We start from the raw sequence: 26,352 nt of genomic DNA, 5'->3' as shown, positions 1-26,352 counted from the left end.
CCCTCCAGGTCAGGGTAATACCGTGTACAGACTGGACAGCATGGAGTGTCTGTTTGAGTCAGGGTAATGGCTTGTATCGTGTGGACAGTAAATCCGGGAATGCAGAGCTCCTCAGGGGTCCCGACCCAAAACGTCAACTTTCCCGCTCCTCTGATGCTGCCTCGTCTGCCTCCAGCTCCACACTTAGCTCTTGCGGTCTCCCCGCGTTTGTGAAGTGGTTCCCTCTGGTACTGCGTTGAGCATTGACAGCGGATGAGGTTCCTTGTTATTTATAAACAGACTGATTGAACAGTCGGGATTGAGATCGCGCCCAGATCACCTGCGCGGGAAGATGCTGCAGGGGGATGTCACCAGGCGCCAGCAAATGCAGTCTGTGGGAGATGCTATGGCTGGTTAGTGCTGGTGTCATTTGATGAGGAAAGCTTTCAGGAAACATGAATGAGAAATGTAACAGGCGGCTTCTGTTGCTGGTGTCGGTCGTCTTGTTTATGGTGATCACATTCCAGTACGTTTGCCCTGGAGCCAGCTCCTGTCGAATGCAGTGGGGGGACAGCCTGAAGCGTAAGGCTCTGTCTCCCCATGGTCAGCTTCAGGGGCCGGAGGAGCGATTCCAGGGCGCGTTCCAATTCACCGAGCGGGAGCTCTGGAGGCGTTTGGATTTTGACAAAGGGGACGACGTGATCGTCTTCTTGCACATGAAGACCGGCGGCACCACTTTCGGAGGCATCTGGTGAGGAACATCCGGCTGGAGCAGCCCTGTGACTGTCGGGCCGGCCAGAAGAAATGCACTTGCCACCGGCCGGGCAAGAGAGAGCTGGCTGTTCTCCACCGGCTGGAGCTGTGGGCTGCACGCAGACTGGACCGAGCTAGTCAACTGTGTGCCAGCTCTCATGGAAAACTCTCAGAAACGAGACACTCACAGGTGAGGAGCAGGGCAAAGATACAGAGCGGAGCAACCAACCTAGGCCACAGCCTCCTTTGATTACTGGTCATGTCAGCGTGAGTCAAGTCCTACCCAAGTCATCTTTGTTTTTAGACCATAAGACATAGGAGTGGAAGTAACGCCATTCAGCCCATCGATTCCACTCCGCCATTTAAACATGGCTGATGGGCATTTCAACTCCACTTACCCACTCTCCCTGTAGCCCTTAATTCCTTGCAAGATTAAGAATCTATCAGTCTCTGCCCTGAAGACATTTAACGTTCCACCCTCCACTGTGCTCAGTGGCAATGAATTCCACAGGCCCACCACTTTCTGGCTGAAGAAATGTCTCATTTCCGTTCTAAATTGACCCCTCTAATTCTAAGGCTGTGCCATGAATCCTAGTCTCCCCATCTAATGGAAACAACTTCCCAGCATCCACCCATTCCAAGCCACGCATTATCTTGTAATTTTCTATTAGATCTCCCCTCAACCTCCTAAACTAGTGAATACAATCCCAGAATCCTCAGCCAATCATATTTGGTTGAATGTAACTAGCTTTCAGATATAATCCTAATTCAAAATGGCCTGTGAAATTCCTTTAATACATGTACACATTCCAGTGACTGTTTGTAAGAGATTGGAGGAGTGGTGTGATGGTTGGGAGGTTCAAACTCTTGACCTCCCCAAAACTAAATTTGATTTTTTAAAGAAAGCTTGACAGGGGTCAGCAGATTTGGTCAGATGTTGAAGATCAACACCTTTGGAGGAGGGTTCAGCCACAGCAACACTACAGAGAAAAAGGGATCAACTGTAGGCATCTGCTTTTAAAGATGAAAAAAAATCACAAAAAAACAGATGAACGTTGAATGTTTTGGAATCCAAAAATTTAGTGCTGAATTCAATCCTGATTTGTCTCCTAACTCAGTTAACAGACAACATGATTGTTTATTTGCAACTCAAAAGTATCAACTTCATGCCTTTGCAGCACCCTGGACAAAGTATCAGAGAGGCATAGAGATATACAGAAGGGGAACAGACCCTTTGGCCCAACTCATCCATGCTGACCAGATGTCCTTGATAAATCTAGTCCCATTTGCCAGAATTTGGCCCATATCCCCCTAAACCCTTCCTATTCACATACCAATCCAGATGTCTTTTAAATTTCTTAACTGTATGAGCTTTCACCACTTCATCTGGCAGCTCATTCCATACAGGCACCACACTGAAAAAGTTGCCCTTTAGGTCCCTTTAAAATCTTTCCCCCTCTCACCTTAAGCCTATGCCCTGTGGGAGGAGACCTTGGCTGTTTACCCTATTCACACCTCAATTTTATAAAGGTCAATAAAAGTCAGCCCTCAGCCTCAAGTGCTGCAGGGAAAATAGCCCCAGCTTATTTAGCTTTGAAACCCTCCAACATCCTTGTAAGTCTTTTTTGAACTCTTTCAAGTTTCACAATGTCTTTCCTATAGCAGGGAGGCCAGAATTACACACAATATTCCAAGAGTGGCCTAACCAAAGTCCTGTACAGCCACAATATGACCTGCCAACTCATACTGACAGCACTGACCAATAAAGTGAAGCACACCAAACACTTTCATGATCCTATCTTTCTGCAACTCCACTTCCAAGGACTGCAGAACCTCATTTGTCTAAATTAAAACTTCATCTGCCACTCAGCTCATTGCCTGTTCCGATCAGGATCCTGTTGTATTCTTGAGATAATCTGCTTTGCTGACCGCTATACTTCCAATTTTGGTGTCATCTGCAATGTTACTAACCAGAACCTAATCACATTTTGCAACCTAGTTTACAAAGTTATTTAAAAATTGGCATTCAAATCACTACCAGCAGACAAAGTCAAGGAGCACTGACTGCAAGAGATAGCAAGCCACCAAGAAGGCACATCTACCTCCCCCATTCCATTCTATGAGTTGGAAAGATTTGTCGTCTTCAGTTTGATATGGGTAACAAGTTAACAATATTGTATTGTCACTTGTTTCTGTACAGGTGAACACTTGTTACTGTCAAACCATTCTATTTTCTTAGACAAGAGTATGAACAAAACACCAAACCTTGGATTTTAGCACCAAAAGTTTCTACTTGATGCATTTGAACACTTACTGCAATAGGGTATGGATTTGTCCAAAATGAAAAAAATTAACTGAACATTACAGAGGGCTGTATTTGCAAGTCTACAACATATTTATTGTGAACAGGTTTAGTGTTTCACAAGCAGGTTTTATAAAGCTGTCTCAAACTGGTAACTACTCTTCAAAATTCAAAGTAAAAGTTGTAAGATGTATCTGAATTACAGGTGAATCTGCCCTCAGGCACATAAAGTATGTGCATTTCCATACAATATTCTCTAACTGCATTCTGGCATAATCTTTGGGGAAAACAAAGAACCACACACTTCAAGAATAAAAACTTCAGTCATTTTTCACAGTAGTTGGAGTTAGGTTTAAAATCCAATTACAACAGTTCAACTTGGTAAGACCTTTTTGCATTGGCCTGTCAATCATCTTCCCCTAGAGTTCACAACCCCTCTCTGCAAGCCCACTAACAATATGGGTCCAACCTGCTAAGATTGGAGGAGAGCAAAGAACACAGCACAGGAACATGTGCTCCTGAGATGCTGCATGGCCTGCTGTGTTCATCCAGCTTCACACTTTATGATCTTGGATTCTCCAGCATCTGCAGTTCCTATTATCACAGGAACAGGTGGTTTGGCCCTTCAGGCCTGTGCCATGTTTTTTGCCTTCCATACTAAAACTGCCTTCACTTGCAGGATCTGCATCTCTGTTTGCCTCCCATTCGTGTATTTGGCTGAGTGCTTCTTGAATGCTGCTACTGTGTCTGCTTCTACCACCCCTTCTGGCAACACATTCCAGGCACTCACCATCCTCTGTGGAAAAACCTGCCTCATCTTGAGCCAGTGTCCCCTAGTAACTGACTCCTGGGAAAAAGCCTCATACTTTCCACTATCCATACCAATTACAATCCTATAAAACATCCATCAGGTTGCCACTCAATCTCCTGTGTTCCAATGAAAATAACCCAGCCTATCCAAACTTTCTTCACAGCTAAAATCTCCTATACCAGGCAACATCCTGGAAGACTTACTGTCCTCTCCTCAAAGCATCCACATCCTCCTGGTAGTGTGGTGACCAGAACTGTATGCAATATTCCAAGTGTGGCCAAACTAAAATTCTATAAAGCTGCAGCATAACTTGTCTATCCTTGTACTCAGTGCCCCTCGCAATGCAGCCAAACATGTCAACCTTTCTTCACTACTTTATCAACCTGCACTGCCACCTTTAATGTGGACCTGCAAATCCAGATCCCTCTGCATATCAATACTTGTATGGGTTCTGCCATTCACTGTATACTTTTCCATCTGTACTTGATCCTTCAAAAAGGATCTCATTTGTCTGGATTAAACTTGATCTGCCATTTTACTGCCCATGCCTCCAACTGATCTATTTCCTGTTGTATCTTCTGACAACCCTTCTTACTATCTGCACTCAAATCTTTGTATCATCCACAAACTTACTAAATAGACCAGTTATTTTTTCCTCCAAATCATTTACTTGGACCATGAACAGCAGACATCCCAGCACTGATCCCTATGGAACACTGGTCAGCCCTCCATTCAGAAAAACATCCTTCCACCACTAAACATGCCTCCTATGACTAAGTTAGGTCAGTATCCATCTTGACACCTCACCAATGAGGTCATGTGACTTTACCTTTTGTAAAGTCTACCATGAGGGACCTTTTCAAAGGCTTTACCTAAATCTATGTAGACAACATTCACTGTTTTACCCTCATGAATCATTGTCACCTTGCAAAAAGTCAAATTAGTGATGCAGGACCTCCCTCAAAACCATGCTGCCTATTGCTATTAAGTCTACTTGTTTCTAAATGTCTATAGCTCTTGTCCCTGATAATCTTTTCCAATAATTTCCCCACCACTGACGAGAGCCTTATGGGTCGATAATTTCCAGGATTATCCCTGCTACCCTTCTTAAACAATGTGAGAACATAGGACTAGAGAATAGCCACTGGGACCTCACCTGTGGCCAGAGAGAATACAAAGATGACTGTCAGTCAATGCTCCAGCAATTTGTTCTCTTGCTTCCCTCAGTTTTCTGGGATAGATCCCATTAGGACCCAGAAACATCTACTGTAATACTTATAGACAGACAACACTGCTTCCTTTTTACTAGGAAGTTGGCTTAGAAATCAACTCTCCCTTCCAAGATCATCCTCCACCATTTCCTTCTCATTGGTGGAAATCAACAAGCATTTGTTTTGGACCTCACCAACTGGTGTGAGGATAGTAAATATGGTTTCCCCCTGTTCAGAAGGGGAGTAGAGACAACCCTGGTAATTATAGACCAGTGAGCCTTACCTCAGTTGTTGGTAAAGTGTTGGAAAAGGGCATAAGGGATAGGATTTATCTAGAAAAGAATAAATTGATTAGGGATAGTCAGCAGTTTGGTGAAGGGTAGGTCATGCCTCACAAACCTTGTTTTGTTTTGAGAAGGTGACCAAACAGGTAGAGGAGAGTAAACCAGTTGATGTGGTGTAAATGGATTTCAGCAAGGTGTTCGATAAGGTTCCCCAGTAGGCTATTGTACAAAATGCAGAGGAATGGGATTGTGGGAGATATAGCAGTTTTGATCAGAAATTGGCTTGCTGAAAGACCAGGTGGTAGTTGATGGGAAGTGTTCATCCTGGAGACCAGTTACTAGTGGTGTACTGCAAGGGTCAGTGTTGGGTCCACTGCTGTTTTGTCATTTTTATAAAGTGACCTGGATGAGGGCATAGAAGGATGGGTTAGTAAATTTGCAGATGACACTAAGGTTGGTGGAGTTGTGGATAGTGACAAAGGATGCTATAGGTTGCAGAGACACATAAGCTGCAGAGCTGGGCTGAGAGGTGGCAAATGGAGTTTAATGCAGACAAGAGGTGATGCACTTTGGTAGGAGTAACTGGAAGGCAGAGTGCTGGGCTAATGGTAAGATTCTTAGTAGTGTAGATGAGCAGAGAGATCTCGGTGTCCATGTACACAGACCCTTGAAAGTTGCCACCCAGGTTGACAGGGCTGTTAAGAAGGCATACAGTGTTTTAGCTTTTATTAATAGAGGGAATGTGTTCCAGAACCAGGTGGTTATGGTGAAGCTGTACAAAAAAAACTCTGGTGTGGCTGCACTTGGAGTATTGTGTACAGTTCTGGTCACCACATAAGGAGGATGTGGAAGCTTTGGAAAGGGTGCAGAGGAGGAGGAGATTTACTAGGATGTTGCCTGGTGTGGAGGGAAGGTCTTACAAGGAAAGGCTGAGGGAATTGAGGCTGTTTTCATTAGAGAGAAGAAGGTGGTTGAGAGGTGACTTAATTGAGGCATAAGATAATCAGTGGGTTAGATAGGGAGAGCCTTTTTCCTAGGATGGAGACAGCAAGCATGAGGGGGCATAGCTTTAAATTAAGGGGTGAAAGATATGACAGATGTCAGAGGTAGTTTCTTTACTTAGTAGTAAGGAGTGGAATGCTTTGCCTGCAACAGTAGATTTCCCAACTTTAGGTACATTCAAGTCATCATTGGACAAGCATATGGATGTACATGAATAGTGTACATTAGATGGGCTTGAGATCAGTATGACAGGTCGGCACAACATCAAGGGCTGAAGGGCCTGTACTGTGCTGTGATGTCCTGTGTTCTATGTACCTGTTCTGACTCCACTCAGATTCCCTTTGTCCTTGAGTTAGCCAACCGTCTTGCCATTTATATAGGTATAAGCAGCCCTGGGATTCTCCTTACTGTGTGAATAGCGTCTAAATTATATGCCTCCACAAAAGGAGGAGGATAATTGAAGACCCAGTTAGCATCCTGACCCTTACCTGGGCCATAAAAATCCCTGAGGGAAACAGTGACTGGAATTTTGGAATGAGGTGCTACTCACCAATTTTAAATCCATCCAGCCTGCTTTAATTCCAACACTGGAGGTGTGAGAATTTGGGTTGGTGTGCCTGAACAATTTTCCACTTTATCTGGGCAATTTCTAAGTTTGTAGCCATTCTAGAACAGCTTGGCATGAAGTTGTAGCTTTGGAGCATAGATCTGCAATACTATACTTAAGATGTCTTCTGGGTCGTAACTTTTGCTGAATTCAGTATGCAAAGCCATTCTTGATATCAAATAGATTGAATTGAATTAACATCAGCCACATTCCCCAGGTGTAGGATTCCTCTGGTTTCTATCTCACTCCTTTAAGGATTTGCAAAACAAAAAATTGAGTAGTGGAAATATGAAACCAGAGCAGAAATTTCTGGAGAAATTCAGCATGACTGGCAGCAGCAATACAGAGTCTATATTTCAAGTCCATTGACAATTCTTCAGTTCTGTTGCTGGCAGTTAAGTTCATCCTTCTCTATCACCACCAAGTGATTGAAAAAACCAAGATGTTCTAAGTCATTTGTCTTGAAGATAGACAATATCCCTGTTCAAAGCCTGCACCTTTCCCACCCTTCTCCTCCTCCTCCCCCCCCCCCCCCCCCCCATGTGAATGCTGGATGACTACAGATAGAGGTCTTGGTCAAGAATAAGCAAGAAGTGTATGTCAGGTACAGACAGCAGGGAGCACTGAATCCCTGGAAGTATACAAAGGCAGTAGAAGTATACTGAAGAGAGATCAGGAGGGCAAAAAAGTGGCAAATGGGATAGCTTTGACAAAAAGTTAAGGAGAATCTAAAGGGATTCTACAAAGATATGAAGGACAACAGAGTAACTAGGGAGAGAATAGAGCCCCATAAAGACCAACAAGGCTGCATATGTGGGGAACTACAGAAGGAGTAGATACTAAGTGAGTATTTTGCATTTATGTTTACTTTAAAGGATACAGAAGAGAGAGAATGTGGGGAAATAAATAGCAACATCTTGGAAAGTTTCCATATTATATAGAGGTGGTGGTACTGCTGGACATCTTAAAGTGCATAATGATGGATAAATCCCCAGGACCTGATCAGTGTGCCCTAGAACTCTGGGAAGTTGGTGATTCCTGGACTCCTTGGAGAGATTTTTTTTAAAAATTCTAGCCACAGGTGAGATGGAAGAGTGGAGGTTGGTTAAGGTGGTGCCAATTATTTAAGAAAGGTGTTAAGGAAAGACCAGGGAACTAGAGATTGAGGAGCCTGACATTGGTGGTGGGCAAGTTATTGGAGGGAATCCTGATTGACAGGATTTACACATTTGGAAAGGCAAGAGCTGATTAGGGGTAGTCAGCATGGCTTTGTGCATGGGAAATCATTAACTCACGAACTTGCTTGAGCTTTCTGAAGTAATGAAGAGGATTAATGAAGGCAGAGTGGAGGACATGATCTGTATAGACTTCATTAAGGCATTAACAACGTCCCTTGTGATAGACTGGTTAGTAAGATTAGATCATATGGAATGCAGGGAGAACTAGCCATTTGGATACAGAACTGGTTTGAAGGTAGGAGACAGGGGTCGTGAGGGTTGCTTTTCAGACTGGAGGCCCCTGACCAGTGGTGTGCCAAAAGGATCCATGCTGGTGCCATTGCTATGTCATTTACATAAATGATTTGGTTGCAAACATAGGAGGTATGGTTAGTAAGCTTGCAAGGGACACCAAAATTGGAGGTGTAGTGGACAAAGAAGGTTACCTCACTACAATGAAATTTCAACCAGATCACTGTGGACCCTGGGAAGAATTGCTGAACAAAGACTTGAGGCAATTGTATAGTTCCTTGAAAATGGAGGCCCAGATTGACGGGATACTGAAGGTGATGTTTTGTATGCTTGCTTTTATTGGTCATTGCATTGGGTTTGGGAGTTGGGAGGTCATGTTGCAGCTGTATAGGACATTGGTCAGGCCACTTTTGGAATACTGCATGCAATTCTGGTCTCCGTGCTATGGGAAGGATTTGCTATAGGAAGAATGTTGTGAAACTTGGTAGGGTTCAGAAAATATTTACAAGAATGTTGCCAGTGCTGTGAGGTTTGAGCTAGAGGGAGAGGCTATTTTCCCTGCAGCTTGGGATGCTGAGGGCTGATCTTCTAGAGGTTTGTAAAATCATGAGGGGCAAGAAGAGAGTAAACAGACAAGGTCTTTTTCCCATGTTAGGGGAGTCCAAAAGTAGAGGGCATAGGTTTTAAGGGTGAGGAGAAAGATTGAGACCTAAGGGCAATATTTTCATGCAAGGGTATTGTGTGCATGGAATGAGCTGCCAGATGAAGTGGTTAAGGCTGGTATAATTACAGCATTTGACAAACATCCAGGAGGGTATATAAGAGGAAAAGTTTAAGGGATAAGGGCCAAATGCTGGTAAAATAGCCTAAACAATTCTAGTGCCATCTGGTCAACAGGGACAAGTTAGACCAAAAGGTCTGATTCCATTCTGTACATCTTTATGATTTTATGACTAATTGTTATCCAGGTGCCTCTAGGCAAACAACCCCAGTTACTCTGTTCCTATTAAAATAGCTGTAGATACTGTTAGTCTAGTTTTGTCATTGCTGGTTGACTGTCTCATAACATCTGTCTTTCATTTTAAATTACATGTTTCTTAACAATTTGATAGAGTGATTATGGAATGGGTCAGAATATAGGTTACAGACATCAAAAGCCAGGGCAATGATCAGACAGTCAAGTGAAAACCTAATTATAAACAGACTTCTATTATATTTTTAAAACCTGATTTCCAGGAGTCCCTGCTTCCACTTTAGGACAGAGTTATTTCAGTGATCTTTGTTTGTTTTCCATTTTGATCCCTTGAAAGCATGAAAGTGCATGGATAAGCCTAACCTTTGTGCTAACGGTGTGCAACATTTGCACAGCACTTCACTGTCACCACCCCAGTCCCTTGGAGGATAGTATAATTGTCTTTTCCTCAGCAAATCCATTTACATGCAATTCTAAAGATACATGCTGTCTCACCTGGATTTGATTGCTCATACCCCATAAATCACATAATCCACTTGTAGGCTGTGTCTGAGAACTTTGTACAGCAGACAGGGACATACTGAGAAAGCAAGAGGAGCCAGTTTAGGCCCCTCAGACCCTGCAGCATGCTCCACAGCTTTCCTATATCATGGCCAATATGACTCGTGTCATTATTCCCTCAGCCACTAAAATCTGAGAATCTCTCTTTTCAAAGAGAGTTGTTTTAATTGAGTGTCATTAGTGACTGCCTCCAGTACCCTACAGGCAAAACAATTCTAAACACTTTCCTTCCATTTTCCTGCCCTCAGAATGAAGTCCTTTTACTTATCAGTAGTGTATTTCCCACCTCTTAATCTGAGTATGTTATCCCCTAACTATGGAGATCCCAGCCTGGGAAAATATCCCCCACCCTACAAAACCTTGCAATATTTCTTCATTACAATGCAGACACAATCAATGTGTGTAATGAACATGGGTGTAATTTCCTCACTAACCTCACTTATGGCATCCATCTCATGAAGAGTTAGGGCACCTTTGGCTGTAATCCCAATTATAGTTCCATACTTTGCTGTCTTCTGAGAAGATTAGGTGTACACATTAAAATTGGTGTGGCATGGTGGTTCAGTGGTTAGCACTGCTGCCTTCTAGTGCCAGGGACTTGGGTTCAATTCTAGCCTCTGGTAACTGTTGATTTTACACATTCTCACTGTGGGTTTCTACTGGGTACTCCAATTTCCTCTGACAGTCCAAAAAGTGGGCAGGTTGTGGATTGGCCATGCTAAATTGCCGATGTCCAAGGAGGTGTAGGTTAGGTGGATTGGCTGTGGAAATTAGGGGGTTACAGGGATAGGGTAGGGGGTAAGTTTGGGTGGATACACTCTGGAGAGTTGGTGTGGACTTGTTGGGCTGAATGGCCTGTTTCCATGCTTAGGGATTCAACCAACAACAGGTATCCCAACTGAAGACAAACATTCCCTTATGATGGATGATGCCCCACTCACTTTTTTGCAAAGTGTATCAGCACTTGGTGGTGCAGTGCAGCAACAAACTTGCATATAGTGTTAAAAGATATTTACAAAGCTACATAACGGAAAGGTTGAATGATCATGTAAACCATGCATGTGCCCTCAGAACTTGCTTTCGCTGACCACCGTGTCCAGGTACTGCTGCGACATCTCTTGCAGTTTGGAATCAGCCTGCTACTGCTATGTCAATGCTGATCTTGGCAGGGCTCCATTGAGTCTTGAAGTCTGGAGACCTTCTCAGCCTGACATGAAGGTCACTTGCTTATCAGGTGTCTCTGGAGCCCCCTGAGATAATACCCTGTGAGTGGATGACACTCTTCCTGTGTACAATAACACCTCCCTGACTCCTTAAAGGGGCACCTGAAGAGAGGTCAAAGAGTCCCTTTCCATTTGCCTTACCATTGATGAAATGCACCTGTGAAGTACAGGTCTAAGTGTGTAACTGCCAGCCATGGGATGCTCTGTTAGAACTGAATCCCAAGACAGCTGTTACCCTCAAGAAGGCAGCCAAGACCTCAGGCTGGAACCATGGCAGTAGAACTGTCCAGTTCTGTCTGATGTTTCCTTGTTTGCCTCCGCAAGTACAACCCATACCTTAGAGCTGGGGCTGAGCTGGCATCTGGACTTCAGCAGGTCTGTGTCAGAGACCTTAGCCTTGGACTTGTTCATGACCAATCCCACTGCAGAAGGTGTAAACCCTGGAGGTCAGTGTATCTGTGCTGGTAAATGTCATGTAGGGGAATGCCATGCTAGTGCCCAATTTGAAGGTTGGGAGACATTCAAAGTTGGTGGTGGAGGAGGTGTGTGAAGGAGCTTAGGGGTGGAGGTGGGGGAAAGATTATCCCCTTCTTTCATATTTCACTTTGTAACTGAAATGGAGAAGAGAAGGAATGTGGTCCTGGCTATGTGCTCTCTCATGGAAAGAAGGCCCCACTACATCAACACATCTAAGAAGAGCATCCTCACTGATGTCCTGAGAAAATCCTATCTCACCCATGAAACTGGCATGGTCATAGCCCCCCTCTGCCAGCTCTACTGCTTTTTTTGAAGTGGGTGAAGATGTGAATGTCTGGCACCCACTTGCTGCCAGTCTGGGCCTCTCCCTCCTGTCCTGCAAACAAATAGTGAAGGATGGGGTGCCATTGCAATGTGTGTGAGCACTACATCAGCATGTATAGCCATGCCACTCCTGAGCTGAGCTGTCTGCAATAAGTGATTCCCAATTGCATTGCCTGGGGACTGCTGGAATATTGCCAGCAGAGGTGGTTGTGGCACATGAGTACACATCCACCTGGTGCTGAAGCTTGCAGACAAGCCTCCTCTGACAAATCTCTGCATTGGCTCAGTTAGACTGAGTGACATCAGCATGGGTGTCAAGTTACAGTGGGCAGACAGTGCTAGCTACCCATGCAGAATGTAGGAGATCCTTTATCCTTTTCCTGAATACTAGATTCCTGCAAGTGCTGACCCTTGCTGTGACCTCTTCAAAAGGTCTTGGTCTGATGAGGGGGCCCCAGGGAACAGGAACTGCTGCCTTTCCTGGATGGCTCAAACAAGAACCTTGTATACAGTGGGCTAGTTTGCTCTTGCTGTAAGACATCCCCATGGGAATGTGGGTTGGAGATGGTCAACCAGGCTGACTTGCCTTCCCTGCACTGAGTGGATGCCTGTCTGGGTGGCCTTTAAGTATGGCATTCTGACCTTTAACCATATTTGATTCCTGTGGAAGAGAGAATTTCCAGCTCACCTATCCACCAAATTTGCTGTTCAAGAGCAAATACCATTACTTGCAAGCTCCCCTTCAAGCCACTCACCATCCAGATTTGGAAGAGTGACACCATTCTTTCATTGTCACTGGGTAAAATCCTGGAACTCCGTCCCTATAACAGGAGTTTGGGTCTAGCTACAGCAAATGAATTGCAGTAGTTTAAGGCAGCAGCTTTATCTCCTCCAGAACTACAGATGGGAATAATGCTGGCCCATCCAGTGATGCCCACATCTCATGAATGAATTAAAACATTAGGGCAAATAATTTATTGCACCAAGTAATTTGCTGTTCCTCAATCTAGTCAAATTGGCATCTTCACTGCTTCCAAAACTATTTATGCAAATTTGCAAAATCATGCCAGATGTTGTGAACAAGAAAGCTCAGAATCCGATAAATAGTTAGCTCTGCTGGTTAGAGTGTGGTGCTAATAATGTGAAGGTCATGAGTTTGATTCTTACACAATGTTGTGCTCTCCCAAGAGATGCATGGGGTGAAGTAAATTAAAGAGCTCAGATCAATTGAAGGATTCTGGGTTAATGTAAAGGATGCAGCAAAGGCATTGTATCCAGCAACCAGAGAAGGTACATTGCTTTTCCAACATCTATTTGTAGTCTGATCAGTTGTACTTAATGCACTGTTAAGTGGATTAGACTAAGGATTGGATTAAGTGGCTAGCAACATGCATAGTTAAGTAACTTGTACAGTAATTAAGTGCTTAGTGGAAGAAGGATATTTACAATTATCTGTCTGAAAGAAGTGTTAAAAATCAATGGAAAGGAAGAGAATGAATCAACTTCAGACTTTATTGGCCAAGTTTAATTACTTGATTTTCTAGTTAGGCAATTGAAAGTTAAACTGTTGGGTGGTGCAGGAAGAGCACTTGTGATACTGCTTTTGCAGTAGAATGCTTGTACAACTTTAAACAATTTTGAAAAGATTTGGGGCACTTTATGTGGGCATTGACATGAAATCTGACAAAGGAAGCTGGATTTTAGTTTTAACCTTGCAGTTTGGATAGTGTAGTGTTTGGAATGAGATCAGCCAGGTGGATCTTGTAGAATGAGTTCTGATTGGGGCTGTTAAGCTGGTCCAAATCAGGGAGTCCTGGCTGATGGATATAAACAGGAGTCTCAGGGGTTCTGTTTACTCCAGGAACAGCTCTGAGCTAACAGGGCCAGTGTCATGTACTGTGGACTTGTAATAATGGATGACTTAATGACAGAATACCAGCCTTTGAGGAGTTATTTCTAATAGCATTTAGATTGGCCCACTTCTGATTTCTCAATTAAACACCAGCAAACCTATTTAAATAGGTTACTGTGTTACAGTCTAGAAAACAAACAACTGATTCATTTAAAGATAACATGGATTTTTTTTTTAGCATAGCAGACTCAGTGCCACCTAGCTCCTGTTAGAAAGTCTACACAGCAGACATATTAGCGTGTATCAGACCAGTACTGCAACCAACATCTCTGCCACCTGCTGTTTTGTGATTACTTTAGCAACATATATTCTGTTATAAATAGATGCAAAGTACTCAATTAACACCACAACAATCTGTCTCCTTAAAACAGGTCTCATTTTGTGTTCAAAGTGTGAAGCTGGATGAACACAGCAGGCCAAGCAGCATTTCAAAAGCACAAAAGTGACATTTCAGGCCTAGACCCTTCATCCAGCATCTGCAGTTCCCATTATCTGTTACTCCTGTTCAGTCTTTGTCTGGTTTCCTTGTTCATTTCCCCTCTGAACTTCCTGTGTTCAATTTAGTTCAGTTGTACTTTCACTGCTTTATGTCACCTTCCACTGCTCCTGCTGTAATCTCAGATTCTAGTCCTGCCACTTCATCCCACTATTGTAACTGCTTCGTCTAAGGTCCTTTCATACTGCTTGACACCAGATCCACTCAATTAAGCTTTTCACCCTTGTCTTCAAATGTACATTCTCTATATATCTAATCATCCTGTTCAGAAATGTTATTAATTTAGGGCTGCACAGTGGCTCAGTGGTTAGCATTGCTACCTTGTAGCACCAAGAACCTAGGCTTGATTCCAACCTCCACTGTCTGTGTGGAGTTTGCATATTCTGTCAGTGTGGGTTTCCTGTGGGTGCTCCAGTTTCTTCACTGTCCAAAGATGTGATGGGTAGGTGGATTGGCCATGCTGAATTGCCCAGTGTCCAGGGATATTTAGGTTAGGTGGGTTAGACATGGGGGTATGGGAATGGGTCTGGGTGGGATGGACCTGTTGGACCAGATGGCCTGTTTCCATACTGTAGGGATTTTGTGACCTCTAGAGGAAGTGGGACATAAATCAAAGCCTCTTGGCTCAGAGGTAGGGATTGTATTGCTGCACCACAAGAACCCCTAGTGTATAGTACCTCATTTTATTTAATTTTTTTGTTTAGAAAGATCAACCTCTTCAGAAATGTTATTACACACCTCTAGAGGAGATGGGAGCTTAACCCTGGGCTCTCAACCCAGGGTCAGGAATTGCATGGTGAGCTCTTTTCATGTACATTCTGACTCTAGCTCTCTAATCCACTTCAGCTGCACAACCATCCTTGATTCTGGCCTGTTGAACAATACCAATTTTAATTATGCCATTATAGTTCATCTTGCCTTCAGATGATCAGCAAAACAATAGAACTATGGATGCTGGAGAGCTGAAGAGGTCAGGACAGAAATTGCTGGAGGAATTTGAAAGATGGCAGCATCTGTAAAGGGAAAAAAGTTACTGTTCTGTCTTGTGACCCTGAATTAAACAAGGGTTACTGGGTTTGGAATGTGAACTCTTCTCTCCATTGATGCTGTCAAACCTGCTGAGTTTCTTCAGGAATTTGTTTTACTACAATCAGGAAATGTCTTCCCATACTCTCTGCTGTCTAATTTTAGATGTTTGCAAAGTGACCATGGCTGGGAACTGAATATTCAAGGCCATTTGTCATTTTGGACAAAGAAGAAGGATTGATGTATCTCTGTCAATGAAGAATTTGACAAGTACAGCAGTGAGAAATAATCTTGGTCCAGACCATCAACATTCAGAATCAGCTTATGTAGAAATAATTCACTGATGGAAATAAGTTAAGCCCATAATAGTAGCTATGCTTTGGCTAGCTAAAGAAATAAAGCAGGTTTGTAAGAAAATATTGTAATAATTATGGGAATTTTTTTAAAATTCAACCATGGGACATAGGCATTGCATTTATTGCCTGCTGCTGGTTGCTGTTGAGTGTTTGGTAATAGGCTGCCTTCTTGAACTGCTGCAGTCATGTAGGGTAACCCACAATGCTGTCAGGCAGGCAATTCTAGGATCTTCACCTAGCAACACTAAAGGAACAGGAATGTGTTTTCAGGTGAGTGGGACTTGTAGGTAGTGCTTTTCTGATGTATTTTCTGCCCTTTTCCTTCAGGATATAATTGGGTGAGTCATGAAGGAACTGTTGATAGAACACTGCTGTTTGAGCATCTGAAGGAGGGGAGATTTGTGGATGTGGTGTGAATTACATGGGCTACTTTGTCCTTAATGCTGTCAACCTACTTATGTATTGTTGGATCTGCACCAATCTAGGTAAGTGGAGAGTATTCCACTAAACCCTTGACTTGTGGCTTGGCAGATGGACAGCCTGTGGAGATTCAGGTGGTGAGTTACTCACCATGGTATTCCTAGCCTGTGGCCTGCTCTTTTAGCTGCTGTGTTTATGTAGTGAGTCCAGTTGAGTTTCTGGTCAGTGGTAATTCCCAGAATTTTGATAGTGGGGGATTCTGTGATGGGAGCACCAGTAATTGTCAAGGGGTGATGGTCAATGCCTGGCATTCATGCATGTTACTTGCCATTCATCAGTCCAAGCCTGGATATTGTCCAGAATTTGCTGCATCTCACCCTGGACTGCATCCGTATCTGAAGAGTCATGGATGGTGCTGAATAAATTGACTTGGTCATTGAAGACATCAGCAGTGGAAGGTGTGTTTTTGAATGGAGGACTGTGACTAGTGGTGTTCCTCAGGGATCAATATTGGGACCTTTGCCATTTGTAATTTATATAAATGATTTAGAGGAAAATGTAACTGGCTTGATTAATAAGCTGGTGGCTGACAATGGTTGATGGAATTGCAGATAGTGAGGAGGACCCTCAGAATACAGATTGGTTGGTGACTTGGGCAGAGATGGCAGTTGGAGTTTAATCCAGAAAAATGGAGGTAACATATTTCAGAATATCTAACCCAGATGGAAAATATACATTAAGTGGCAGAATACTCGAGTACTATTTGTCAGAGGGATCTGGGTGTGCAGGTACACAAATCATTGAAAGTGGCAATGCAGGTGGAGAAGGTAGTCAACAAGGTATACAATCTGCTTGCCTTCATCAGCCAGGATGTTGAATTTAAAAATTGGCAGGTAATGGTGCAGCTGTATTTGGAATTTTGTTCAATTGTGGTTGCCACACTACCTGAAGGATGTGGTGGCTTTGGAGAGGGTACAGAAAAAGATTTACTGGGATCTTGCCTAGTATGAAGGGCATTAGTTATGAGGAGAGTTTGGAGACACTTGAATTGTTCTCACTGGAACAGCAAAGGTTGATGGGTGACCTAATGGAGGTCAGTAAGATTATGAAGGGCGTGGACAGATAGAAACTTTTTCCCCCCAGGGTAGAAGAGTCAGTTACAAGGGGGGGGCATTGGTTTAAGATGTGAGGGGCAAGATTTAAAGGTGATGTGTGAGGCAAGTTTGAAAAACAGATGCTGCTTGGAACTCACTGCTGGGGGAAGGTAGTGGAAGCAGATACGATAGTGACTTTTAAAGGGTATTTTGACAAATACATGAATAGGATGGGAATAGAGGGATTATGGTCCTGGACAGGTAGGGTTGAGAGAGATGGGCAGCATGTCAGTGCAGACTTGGAGAGCTGAAGGGCCTAGTCCTGTGCTGTAATTTTTTGTTCTTAAAATTTGCAATTATCAAACATGTCTACTTATGACTATATGGTAGTGGGAAGGTTGATGAAACTGCTGAAGATGGTTGAGCAAAGGACTCAACCCTGCAAAGATGTCCTAGAGCTGAGATGACTGACCCCCAACAACTATGACTATCTTCCTATGTGCCAGGCATGAGTCCAACCAGCTGACAATTGGCCCCTGAGAGCCATTGATTCCAGCATTGCTAGGACTGATGCCACACTGTCAAATGCAGCCTTGATGTCAGTGATCTTGCATTCGTGTCACTGCTAGATTTCTGGTCTTTTGTCCATGTTTGAACCAAGGCTGCAATAAGATCAGGGGCTGAGTGACCCTATTAAAACCAACAGGGTATTGCTGAGTAGGTGCTGCTTGATAGCACTTAAAACCTTCCTTCACTTTACTGATGATCAAGAATAGACTGATGGGGTGGTAGTTACTGGGTTGGATTTGTCCTGCTTTTTATATGCAGGACATATCTGAGCAATTTTCTAAGTTGTAGGTAGATACTAGTGTGTAAATGTATTGGTAATGCTTGGCTAGGGTAGCAGAATGTTCTGGAGCACAAAGGTCTTCAGTACTATTTCCAGAATGTTTTCAGGGCCCATAGATTTTGCAGTATTCAGTGCTTCTTGATATCAGGTGACATGAAGCCAACTGGCATCTGTAATTCTGGGGACCATTGGTGGAGGCCACAATAGGTCATCTACTTAGCATTTCTGGCTGAATGTTGCTATGAATGCTTCAGTCTTTTCATTTGCACTCTAGCTTTGGGCTTTTCCATCATTAAGGATAAAGATGATTGTAGAACTGCCTCCAATGAGTTGTTTAATTGTCCACCACCATTCACTACTGGATACAGTAGGATTGCAGCACTTAGATTTGATCTGTTGGTTGTGGGATCACTTAGTCTGGCCATCACTTGCTGCTTTAGCTGTTTGGCATGCAATTAGTCATGTTTGGTAGCCTCACCAAGTTGACAAATTTAGTAATACATGCTGCCCTATACTGTCTTGAGCCACATTTAATCCCCTTGCTTGATGGGGATACACTGGACCATAAGGTTGCAGATTGTGCTGGAGTACAATTCTGCTGCTGTTGTAGCCCCACAGTGCCTCATGGATGTCCAGAGTTGAGCTGCTAAATGTGTTCAAAGTCTGTTCCATTTAGCATGGTAATAGTGACACATCACAAAATGGAGGTTATTCTCAATGTGAAGGCAGTCTTCATCTCCACATGGAGAATGCACTGGAGAGAGTGTCTTATTGATGCTGTCATAGACCAATGCATCTGCAGCTGTCAGACTGATAAAGTTGAGGTCAAGTCTGTTTTCCCCTCTTGTTAACCTTGTCACTACATGCTATAGATCCAATCTAGCAGCTATGTCCTTTAGTATCCAGCCAGCTTGAAATCTCCACTCAATACATTTTGTACCCTTGCCACTCAGTGCTTCTTCCAAGTGTTGTTCAACATGGAGTATACATTCATCAGCCCAGGGAGGACAGTATGTGGTGACCAGCAGGATGTTTCCTCATGAAACTGCAGTCAATGTTGGGGAGTCCCAGGCCAACACCTTCCCTACTGTATACTAGTATGTGTCATCATCTGTGCATGATCGTGACTGTCAGACTGTTACTTAACTAGTGTCTGAGACACCGTCCCAACTTTGGCACTAGTCATCAGATGTTAGGAAGGGTGACTTTGTAGGGCCAGCAGGGCTGTTGTGTTGTTTCTTTTCTAGAGCCTCAGTCAGGGCAAGGTGGTCCACCCACTTTCATTTAACAGGCACATGTGTCAACCAGTGTTGTAGGTCTAGAATCATGTAGGCCAGACCAGGTGGAGATGGGCAATAGTCAGGCAGGTAAGTGGATAAGGTGGATATGTTCCCAGGGCCTGATAGTATTTACCCCTGGTTATTCAGCAAGGCAAGAGGAGATTCTGGGGCATTAACCCAGATCTTTGTATCCTCACAAGCCAATGGAGGGGCTCTGGAAGAATGGAAAGTAGCTAATGTTGTTCCTCTCCAAGGGAAAAAACACCAGGATAATCCAGGAAACTGTATAGACTGGTAAGTCAAACAAACATGGGTTGTTAGAAAACTATTGGAAGGAATTCCTAGGGGTAGGATTTACATGCATTTGAAAAAAACAGGGCTGAAGAATTTTCTGAAGGGTCCCAACCTGAAATGTAAGCTTTCCTGCTCTTCTAATGCTGCCTGGCCCACTGTTCCAAGATTGGGAGAGCAGTGGGTAGTGTAGAAGATTGTCAAATCATACAGCAGGATATAGATCACTTGCAGATATGGACTAGGAAGAACATCAGCATGCAGACCTCCAAAGTAGGCATCTCTGGATTACTTCCAGTGCCTCATACAAAAACCAGAAATAAGGGGCTAAGACAGATGAACATTTAGGTGGGAAAGTGGTGCAGAAGGAAGGGGGTTGATTTACAGGGACATTTGTACTGGTTCTGATGTAGTTTATTACATTCAAAGTCTAAATTGCAGTTAGTGCATATATTTGACTGTTGATAAAAATTGACAGTTTGATGAGTTACCTGCACAGATTGCCAAGTAGAAGTCTAATGCTATAGTGATTTAGAGATTGTCAGGAAATGGCAGAATTGGGTGTTTAAATATTGGGTACTGTAAATGCTCAGTAAAGATAGGAAAGGAAGAAAAGGGACTGAGGTGTATGATCATTAAAAGAGTGCATTGTAGTGCTGGATAAAGAAGGTCTGAGTTAAAGGGCAGAATCTATTTTATTGCCACTAAGGAACAATATTGCTCAGTGTAATCTGTAGGCCTCCAATAAGATGGAGGCAATTTGTTATTTGAATGTACACAGTATTCTAAGACAGTTCAAATCTGTCTTATCACTGCCTTAATTCTTTTCTGACTTCATTCTGGTTCACTGTTTTGTTTGTTCCTACCCAAGTACAAACCTAGAAGGGGTTTGGTTAGCTCAGTTGGCTGGACAACTGGCCTGTGATAGAGGGATCCTGACAATTTGGATTAGATTCCTGAACTGGCTGAGGTCACCATGAATAGCCTGCCTGCTTGACCTTGCCCCTCACCTGATACAGTGAATGTTAGAGATGACTTGGTGAATTTAACCTCTCTAATGAAAGACCAGCCCCTAAGGGACTGAGGCAACTGTACTCTTAGCAATATACATTGTTACCATGCACTATTGAGATTCATCAGGGCACTGCTGTCAGAACAGGTCAAGCAAAGACCATGCAAATAGTAAGACTCCCCAATTCCCACATTTAGATGCCAGTGCCCCACAATTAAAATCCCTTTCTTTCACACCACACTTATCTCCCCAATCCTATTTATGTATGAATTTGCTTGTGGCTGAGGTAATATTCAATCTTTGTGCTTCAGTATTTTAATTTTGTCCCTAACTGTTAATTCATCCTCAGGAGAAGAGTTTGAGTCTGTTGTTGGTACTTACGTGCACTATGACTATCCTTCCTTTATAAATCCTATTCCATGAGGGGTTCTTAATCCAGGCATGGGACAGACAACAATCCTTACAGCTCATGTTTCAGAATGCAAAGAGTGTCTATCCATCTAATTATCTTGCACTACTGCCATTGTCTTTATTATACTGCCCCAACTATAACTATTGCTGTAATCCTCTAATACTGCCCCTACTATAACTATGCCATAATGCTTCTAATTATACCACCTGATAATTAATGCCTCAATCCACCTAATTATACTGTTTCCCCCTATACAAAAGGAGCTTATAGTATAGTTGTACTGACCTAACCCTCCATTATATAGAATTCCACTGTGGAATCAGGCCATTTGGCCCATAAAGCCCTCAACCTTCTGAAGAACATCCCATCCAAGACCTACCCCAGCATTTCCCACTGTAGACTGTGGGAAATTTTGCACATCCAGTTCCCCCTATCCTGCACACCTTTGGTCTGGAGGTGGAAACTGGTCACACCCCCACAGACATGGGGAGAATGTGCAAGCTCCACACAGTTGCCTGAGGCCAGAATTGAACCTGGGTCCCCAGAAGAGATAGCAGTGCCAGCACTGATCCACCATGGTGCTGTTTCATTTGTTATGTTTCATGTTCTTTCATTCCCCCACTTGAGTGGTCTCTTCCAGTGTTGTGGTCAGTTGTTCATTCTTTGTAAAGTTTGAACTTATGAGGACAGGCTCTAAGAGGAGTGAACCTTTTGGACAAATTTTAAGAGTTGAGGCACCTCCTTCGGTACCTTCTAGATACCCAAAACTGACACTCAAATACGTCACCCGAAGGTTGCAGGAACAGCAACTCATTCTGCTTGGGAACCCTGCAGCCCAATGGTATCAATGTGGACGGACTTCACCAGTTCAAAATCTTCCCCACTGCATCCCCAAACCAGCCCAGCTTTTCCCCTCCACCCACTGCATCCCAAAACCAGTCCAACCTGTCTCTGCCTCCCTAACCTGTTCCTCTCACCCATCCTTCCTCCCACCAAGCTGCACCTCCATCTCCTACCTACTAACCTCATCCCACCTCCTTGACTTGTCCGTCTTCCCCGGACTGACCTATCCCCTCCCTACCTATACTCTCCTCTCCACCTATCTTTTCTCTCCATCTTCGGTCCGCCTCCCCCTATTTATTCCAGAACCCTCACATCACCCCCTCTGATGAAGGGTCTAGGCCCAAAGTGTCAGCTTTTGTGCTCCTGAGATGCTGCTGGGCCTGCTGTGTTCATCTAGCCCCTCATTATCTTGGATTCTCCAGCATCTGCAGTTCCCATTATCACTCACTCAAATATGTCCCATGGTCAGGGACAGAAGGATAAGTCTGAAGTAAGGCTGTGATGGCCTTCTGCTGCAAAATGTCCAGGGAAGTACCCCCTCACTATTCACATCTGACTACAGCTCACTACTGATCGGAGATCCTTTGAACTGCAGAAATGTTGCATGAATCAGATATCCACCCACTCCCACATGCTGTAGCTGCTACATGTACCCTGCCATTCTTATTGTTCTTTATTTAAAGAGAGCAGAACCATCTACATTGCCAGTGTAAGATCCTGCAAATCCACTGGGAAGAAAGACACACCAACACCAGTGTTAGCCAGGCCAACATTCCCAGCATTGAAGCACTTCCACCCTCCTCCCTTGATTGGCTGGGTATATCATCCACATGACCAACATGAGACTCTGCAATATAATAAAATGTGAGGCTGGATGAACACAGCAGGCCAAGCAGCATCTCAGGAGCACAAAAGCTGATGTTTCAGGCCCAGACCCAGAGAGGGGGATGGGGAGAGGGAACTGGAATAAATAGGGAGAGAGGGGGAGGCGGACTGAAGATGGAGAGTAAAGAAAAGATGATAGGTGGAGAGAGTATAGGTGGGGAGGTAGGGAGGGGATAGGTCAGTCCAGGGAAGACAGACAGGTCAAGGAGGTGGATGAGGTTAGTAGGTAGATGGGGGTGCGGCTTGGGGTGGGAGGAAGGGATGGGTGAGGGGAAGAACCAGTTAGGAGGCAGAGACAGGTTGGACTGGTTTTGATGACTGGTCTAGATGACATGTCCATCATGGGCCTCCTGCACTGCCACAATGATGCCACCCAAAGGTTGCAGGAACAGCAACTCATTCTGCCTGGGAACCCTGCAGCCTAATGGTATCAATGTGGACTTCACCAGTTTCAAACTCTCCCCTTCCCCTACTGCATCCCTAAACTAGCCCAGTTTGTCCCTTCCCCCACTGCACCACACAACCAGCCCAGCTCTTCCCAGCTCCCCCCCCACCCACTGCATCCAAAACCAGTCCACCTGTCTCTGCCTCCCTAACTGGTTCTTCCTCTCACCCATCCCTTCCTCCCACCCCCAAGCCACACCCCCATCTACCTACTAACCTCATCCCACCTCCTTGACCTGACCTACCTCCCCACCTATCTTTTTCCTCCATCTTTGGTCTGCCTCCCCCTCTCTCCCTATTTATTCCAGTTCCCTCTCCCCATCCCCCTCTCTGATGAAGGGTCTGGGCCCGAAATGTCAGCTTTTGTGCTCCTGAGATGCTGCTTGGCCTGCTGTGTTCATCCAGCCTCACATTTTATTATCTTGGAATTCTCCAGCATCTGCAGTTCTCATTATCTATGAGACTCTGCAAGCAGGTTTAGTCCCAGCTTGGAAATAACAGGCGAGCCCCAGGCAGACAGAAAGCAAGTTAGTGATATCCTCAAGGACTCACTGGCAAAGTGCAGTACTCCCACAGACACCAGGGAATCACTAGCCTAAGACTGTCTAAAGTGGAGGGGGAGCATCCAGGAAGGTGTTGAGACTTGCTATTGGGCAAGGTGGAAGTCAAGCAAGGACAGCAAAGAGCACACTTCCATACCAATGCCTGGCCATCTCTCCTAGGACCACCACCTGCCCCAGGTGTAATAGTCTGCAGTTGTTACAGAGCTGTACAGCCACCTGTGGACTCAGAGGGGAAGAGCATCATCCTCAATGAGGAACTACTAATGATATTTAGCAAGTTAGGTTTCAACTTTAGCAATATCAACATGATTTAGTTATAATAAGGAATTGAAGTAGTTGCATTATGAATTTAATGCTAAGTATATCTCCAATTTAAAGCACTGCCCAGTTGAGAAAAAATCTTAAACACTCAACCAAAAACTGGCTGATCTAGCTGCCTTCCATTTCTTGTCTTGGTCCACTTCTGGAAAACAGTGCAGAAAAGCATCTCCTTGCTGTCTGCATCAAATTCCCTAAATACACAATGCTCAACTTTGTTCTGTTTGCTTCATTCATCAGCAAAACTCCTACCCAATTAAGTGTGCTGCCTTTACCAGGGAGCTTATCACTAAGGCTGACAAGCTATAATGTTGCAATTAATGCTAGTGAAAAACTTAGCATTCTAACAATTATCTCTAAAGCTAAGAACTTCCAAGTTCCACCATAATGAATACAACTCACCCTGCAGCATTTAATATTCAGGAAAAAGAAAAAATCTTGTCATCAACTCTTTCTACTTCTATTGATTTATTGTCACATCAAAAGTGAAAATTTTGGTTTCAGCAGTATAGGCTGATTAAGGTAGGCAAAAGGATGTACAGATCCAACTTTTTGACAGAGCTATAGGAGGTTATATTGCACAGGGTGGGCACAAAGCAAGATCAACAATACTAGAAAATTTGTCTGATAATGACCTGGAGCAGCTGTTCCTGAACGTGCTCATGTTCAGGTTTCTGCATTCTCTGCTTGATGGAAGGGGTTGTAGGGAATCATTACCAGTATGTGATGGATCTTTGTTTGCAGCCTCTGGCAGCAAGCCATGCAAGCAGAGTTCCCTGGATGTATGGTTGGCTTCTGTGATGGTCTGAGCTGTGCACACCACCTTCTGTACTTTGTTACAGTCTTGGGCAGAGCAGTCACCATTACCTAGGCCATTATGCACCCAGGCAGTATGCTTTCAATGGTGCATCAACAGAAATGGGAGGATTTTATGGACATGCCAAATTTCCTGAATCACAGAAGGCATTGTTGTGCCTCCTTGACTGTAGCATTTGCCTGAGAAGCACACAGATCTTTGGTTATTGTCACTGTGGAAGTTGCTCTTCATTCTTTGCCTCAGTCCTGTTGATGTAGATGGGTATGTTCTCCTCCTTTCTAAGGACAAGGAGTTCTTTAGTATTGCCAACAGTCAAGACAGATTGTTGGCATTACACCATGACATCAAGCCTTCTGCTTACCTTCTGTAGTTCGATTTGTTAGATTGCCAATCCCACTGTAGTGGTGGGATTGGCATTCTTATAGATGGTGTTCATTTGGAATTTAGCAACAGTTGTAGGTGTAAGGGGAGTACAGATGTTCTAGGCATGAATGCTGGGCTAGGAGTGGCATTCTGTAGACCTGTTATAGCTGTAAGCAAGGTTTAGGGGATTGGGGCCAGCCAGGAGACTAGAGTTGATGTGGGCCATGATCAGTCTTTAAGCACTTTGATGGAGGTCAGAGCCACTGAGTGGTTGTCATTAAGGCATGTTGCATGTGCTCTTAGGTATGGGGATGGTGGTCTTTGGCTTGTAGGAAGGAGGGTTGTAGGCAGCAGTGACTACTTCCAACAGTTGGTCAGCACAAGATCAAGTGCTCATCCAGGGACACTGTCTGGGTCAGTCACTTTGCTTGTGTTGACTCCTGGGAAGACCAATGTGATGTCTGAAGTGGTGATGGAAGGGACAGGTGTCTGAGGCTGTCAGGGCAGCATGACCACATCTCTCCTTTCTATGTTCAGTTTGAGCAGAACACCATTGTGTCAGGGAAAAGTGTCTTTGTCTGCTAACTTGCACTGCTTCCTTTTGTACCCTGTAATGTTGTTTAGGCCTTACATAGGCAGCAGGTGTCTGTTTGGTAGTTTTGGGCCTTTAACTTGGTCCAGTATTGCCTCTTAGCATCCCAGGCCTTTGAGGTCATCTCAAATTCCTGTATTGGTCCAAGTCACCTGACTTGAATGCTGCATGTCTGGTCCTTTAGGAGCTGACTTCCTGGCTCATCCAAGGTTTACATCTGGAGAACTGACTTGTTTGGTATGCATCCCTCCATACATCTGCTATGGAAGTCCATGACTGTGGTGGCATACTCATCTAGGTTTTCTACTGAACGTGGTTCTGTCCACTGATTCCAAGCAATCCCAGAGATGGTCTTCCACCAAGATCAAACCAGCACTGTACTCTGAAGAATTCTCCTGTTTC

The 26,352-nt window shown here is 44.1% G+C and overlaps 1 protein-coding gene across 1 annotated transcript in view; it reads left to right on the top strand.

Annotated features, from left to right (window-relative positions):
• Positions 1 to 410: 410 nt before the first annotated feature.
• Positions 411 to 26,352, top strand: part of LOC125453241 (heparan-sulfate 6-O-sulfotransferase 3-B-like) — a 48,895-nt gene continuing 22,953 nt past the window's right edge. The window contains 3 exon segments of the mRNA XM_048532558.2: positions 411 to 720; positions 723 to 807; positions 809 to 922. Of these exon segments, the coding sequence (XP_048388515.2) occupies positions 435 to 720; positions 723 to 807; positions 809 to 922 (485 nt within the window). The 5' untranslated portion in view covers positions 411 to 434.

The sequence above is a fragment of the Stegostoma tigrinum genome, chromosome 6 (genome assembly GCF_030684315.1).
Source record: "Stegostoma tigrinum isolate sSteTig4 chromosome 6, sSteTig4.hap1, whole genome shotgun sequence".
NCBI classification, from domain to species: Eukaryota; Metazoa; Chordata; class Chondrichthyes; order Orectolobiformes; family Stegostomatidae; genus Stegostoma; species Stegostoma tigrinum.
This window is presented reverse-complemented; position numbering and strand designations above follow the sequence as displayed.